At 35.2% G+C, this 5,436-nt stretch overlaps 1 gene segment (V, D, J or C); it reads right to left on the bottom strand.

Moving 5' to 3' along the window:
- Positions 1-201: 201 nt before the first annotated feature.
- On the bottom strand, positions 202-720 carry LOC125261772. The segment is given in 2 exon segments: positions 202-517; positions 630-720. Coding segments are annotated over 2 exon segments (351 nt in total).
- Positions 721-5,436: the final 4,716 nt, after the last annotated feature.

Here is a 5,436-nt window from a genome sequence, read left to right as displayed (position 1 = left end):
TAATTTCTTGCAAAGATATAGAAAATAAAAACTCAGCCGGGTCATTTTTGACCCATGTTGCGCATCAAAGGGTTAATGTCATCAGATGAATATCAGCTGTGAATGATGAACATTTTATGAAAATTGGTTTTGAACTTTAGAGGACAAAACGATCAATACCCTAATGTAAATATGATGATGTTTTTGTACAGGGAGGCTGTTTGCGTCTGTCACTGTGTATATTTGGCACAATAATACACAGCTGTTTCTTGAGGTTGCATATTATTTCCCTGCAGTGTTATTGTGTTACTGGAGGTGTCTCTGGTGATGCTGAACTTGCTTTTCAGTGAATCCTTATAGGCTAAGCTTCCACCAGAGCTGATCCAGCCAATCCATTCCAGAGCTTTTCCTGCAGGCTGACGAATCCAGGCTGTAGCATAACTAGTAACTGAATATGAGACTTTACAGTTGATAGTTAGAGTGGCATCAGGACGGACAGTCAGAGACTCAGGCTGAGTGAGTTCATATGAATGAATACCTGTATCAAATCAAATAATACCTGTTAGTAAAATAGCATGAAGTTTAAAGAAGGTTAACAAGCTTTTTAGCTACAAAATGATGCATCACACAGAAAAGTAGACTAAACTTACAGGATACTACTGCCAGAAGCAACACTAAAGATGAAGAGATCATGGTGTGTTTCACTGCACAGTTTGTTCTTCTCTCCCTCTAGTGATCAGATGAATGTATAAACTGACTCATGTCTGCTGTTTAAATATGCAACAGAAGATTTACATAAACACTCAGAGCTAATGATCAACTCCACAAGCTCAAACAACAAGAATATTGGGATTACATGAAGAGGCATCATCACACTGTCCTGAACTTTTAGTTATTACTGATATGAAGTTCATTAGCAGAAAATATAAACAGTTTATTGTGACTGTAAGTGATTCAAACTATCAGAATGTAAAATTAAGTATTCTTTGATTGAACTGGTCATGATCAGAGCATTTATGTTTAAACATATGTCTTTGAGATTTTGTGTTATTTATTGCATATATTAATTATATTTGTGTTATTATTTTTTTGATGTTACATTTGACAGAAACAACAGCAGTAATAATGTATGTTTCTGTTTTGTCATCATCAGAAAGACTTGCTTTTCTGATCTGATCTGGTTTCAGCAACGGACCTGTAACGGTGCCTGTCTTGTTATTGAATAAACTTAGCTAACAATCAGTGGCGTAGCGTCTGGGCATGCAAGGTATGCACATGCATATGGGCACAAATCTATTATTGACCGGTATTCACATTTCTGTCATTATAAATTGGCTTTCTGAAACTTATGCATGCAGTAATGTAAGTAGTACAGAATTTTAAACGGCTACGTCTGCACATTTTAATATACTGCACAAGATGTGAATAAATGTAACTGGTACACTCCCTGGGGTGGATACTTATTATTCAACAAAATAAAATGTGATGGAAATATATTTAGAGAAGAAACTTGTAGTAAATTAATTAAGCATGTGCATTAAAAAAGTCTGTGATAGAATAATTCATTCATAACTGGAATAATCTTCAAACTCATCGCATCTATGATCATTCTGAAATTCCAAAGCCCGAGTCAAATCGGTGGAATTCAAACTTGGACTATGTTGAAAAGCCGTTTTTTTTAAAAGTCATAATGATGGAGGAGCCCGGTAACACTGTAGAATACTGATCCTTCATAAATGAATAACTACACAGGAACAAATGAATAATGCATTATTAACACTCTAGTAACTACTATTAACTAACAAATAACTCTGATGAATGAATTAGTAAGTAATAGTGCTAAACACAGCTGCTAAAAAGATGATTGTGTTGAGATGAAATCCTCCTCATTCACTTTCTGTTAAACGTTGGATTCTTAAATTTTTGGATGTGATTTTTCTAGAACTGTCTCCTGCTCGAGTTCTTTTGACTTTTGAAATGCTTTGTAATATTTTGTTGTTCTTTTCTTTTCTTTCTTCTTTTAAAAATGAAGCAAGAAACATTAATCCTATGCAATATCTCTGATCTGCTGAACTGGCCATCACAAAGGCAGACAGTGTCCTCTATTGTAATATCAGCAGTATTCTCATTAAAGATTAATAACTTTACTGTGACTGCACACAGCAAAAGAAAAAAAAGAAAAAAGAAAAAAGAAAAAAAGAAAGGGAGGGGGGAGGGGGGTGTTACAGCAGCAAAGAAAGATCTGCAGCTCATTTCTCAAATATTTGTTTGGCTGTAAAACACTGATATTTATTGCTGGAAGTGTCTCTGGTAATTTGAAATCTACTTTTCAGGTTATTACAGTAATATGTGTCACCGCTATAACATATTCTTCCATTCCTGAGCTTTTCCTGCAGCCTGTCGTATCCAGTGAGTGCAGTAGTTGCTGTCAGTCAATGAATATCCAGAGATCTTACAGGACAGAGTCAAAACCTGACCAGGCCTTAAGACCACAGAATCAGTCTGGGTCAGTTCAACACAGTGGACACCTGGAGAAACAAATATGACCTGACATGTTAGAGAAATTAAAACATTTTTTTATAACCATGTTTAAGAATTTTTTATTATGAAGTATTTCTATAGAAACAATGGAGACTTATAAGAGACACGACCGTAGAAACAACCAGAGAGATGAGGAGACCATAGTTTGAGAAGTGTGAGAGCAAGCTGTTTCTTTTTCTCTTAATCATCAAATAAAGAGGAGGAGAAAGATTATTTGCATACAGTTCTATATTTTACTCATTCAAAAAGTCTGTGAATTGTCAATTACAGTGAACAAATGGATTCAACTGTCATCAGAGCTAATGACCTCTGTATATGTTAAAAGCAGTTTGTTTATGTGGAAATGATTTCATGTTTTTGAAAGAGAAATAAAGACAATAATTATATTAGCTAAATCAAATTATACAAAAATATGGTGTTCTTTTTTCAGAAATTTGATTTCAGTTTTGTCATGTATTTCCTCGATCCAGATGGACTAGATTTCATTAGTGGTGGGGGAGAGCGGTGACTCTTTCTGCAGGGTAAATCGTTACACCAGTAGGTGGCGACAAGTGACTGTGTTTTATGAGTGAATCATTGAGTCATTCATTCAACCTATTCGCTCAAAAACACTGATTCATTCAGGAAGTAAACACCACTATTGTGTGTTGCTCTGAGGTGCGGTGGTTAATTCTGTTGTGGCTTCGTTTGGAAATATCTTCAGTGATACAGTGAAAATAGGCAAAGTAACTGGCAATACTGTGTCTAAAATGTATGTTTCTTAATATTATATCTTATTCCTAATGTTAATCTATACTATTGAATAACTATTGTATAAAAATCAATATCACAATTGTGACTTTGTTCTGAATTGGCCTATAATCACGTCTGTGATCCCACATGGAAAGAACCTATATGTGGATATATGCGCATATATGAAACCTATATGCAGTGTATATGTACATATATGCTGCATATATGCACATATATGATAATATATATATGCTGCATATATGCGCATATATACTGCATATATGCTATATATATGCTGCATATATGCGCATATATACTGCATATATGCTATATATATGCTGCATATATGCGTATATATACTGCATATATGTGTATATATGCCACATATAGGCAAAATTGAGGTGCATATATGTGCATATACAGGAAATATAGGTCTCCTGTATTGCTTCTTCATATCCATATATATGCCCTATACATACAAGATATGTCTTCTATATAGCTAATGGCAGGATCTGGTCATTTGTAGCTCATATCTCATTTTTGACTGTCATACATGATGCCTAGCTCATATTTTCTATTATCAAGGCAAAAACTAAGAATTAACGAAAAAAATTATGCAAGAACTTATGTATGTGCGAATGTAGCAGTTATGTATTTAGACAATTATTTTGTGATTCCACTTGCCATGACCATATTTGGGGTTTCCTGCCGCCATGCTGACTTGGGGTGTTGACGCACTTTGCTGCTTCCCAGTCTGCATGAGACATCACAGCGGTAGGTCGCACAAAGTTTTTACGGTGATTCAATTAAGGCCATGTTTCATGTAACAGCTGAATTCACATGATATATTTGTATGATTGTAATCCAAAACCCCTCTGTGATGTACATTCAGATGTTTCGTTGATTATTTTTCTTTACTTAAGTTACTTTAATATCTCTCTTTCTCAGCGTTGTGCGTTGCTGCCGCATGCTGTTTGTATGCTGCGCAAGTCCTCATATATTGCCATTTGTGTTATACAGAATAAAGTGAGGACCTGATGGCAAGATTTTTCGCAGTCTGTCTTTGATTACGACACAACGCAGAAAACACACCGCTACACGAACACGTGAAAATTGGTCCCACATGGAAAAAACCTATATAAACATATAGTTTCAATATAGGTTTGATATAGGTTTTTAATATATGTGACATATATAAAATTGGCCGTTTTCCTATATTATGTGTACATATATGTACATATATGTGTGCATATATGTGTACATATATGTGTGCATATATGTACATATATGTACATATAATATAGGAAAACGGCCAATTTTATATATGTCACATATATGTAAAACCTATATCAAAACCTATATTGAAACATATGTGTTTATATAGGTTTTTTCCATGTGGGATTACTAATCACAGCTGTGCTGATAGCAACAGCCCTCCTGCTTGTGTAATATTGTTTAGTTAGTATTTATATGAACATGTTGTTTTTTGATGACAGAGGGAAGCTGACAGTAGCCTATATGTCACTGTGATTTTGATTCAGTAAAATGCAGTCATGAGCCTCTGCAGGTCAAATAATGGCCTAGACCAGAATAGTGTATCACAGCATAAGCAATAATTCACACAAAATAGGGGCAGGACTGTACTGGAAACAATGGAAATTTAAAATTGCCCACTTTTTTCATTACCATTTTAAAATGTTAGAGCAAGTTTTTCTAACTGATTATTTTTATGCAATGCGATGCAGCTGATAAGTTAATATTTATCATCTGTTTATATGAATGAGGAAGTGGTTTTTGTATTGCTTTGACCCTGAAGTCATTCACAGTGACTCTTTAGCACAGTAATAGACAGCAGTGTCTTCAGTCTTGAGGCTGTTCATCTGCAGGTACAGTTGACTGCTGGAGTCATCTCTGGACACTGTGAACCTTCCCTGGACTGACTGGGAATAGTAGATCGGAGAACTGGATGTGCTGATGTATGCAATCCACTCCAGTCCTTTTCCAGGACTCTGTCTGATCCAACTTAGATAGAGATTGCTGAATGTAAATCCAGTTATTGTACATATAAGTTTATGAGAATCTCCTGGTTTTTTAACCACTGTTTCAGACTGAGTGAATGTCTGACATTCAGTACCTGTGTTACGGTATACAGGAGACAGACACAGATGTAACAGGTAATGGATG

This window comes from Megalobrama amblycephala, unplaced genomic scaffold (assembly GCF_018812025.1).
Source record: "Megalobrama amblycephala isolate DHTTF-2021 unplaced genomic scaffold, ASM1881202v1 scaffold481, whole genome shotgun sequence".
Classification (NCBI taxonomy): Eukaryota; Metazoa; Chordata; class Actinopteri; order Cypriniformes; family Xenocyprididae; genus Megalobrama; species Megalobrama amblycephala.
The sequence above is the reverse complement of the archived record's forward strand: the minus strand, read 5'-3'. Positions and strand labels throughout refer to the sequence as shown.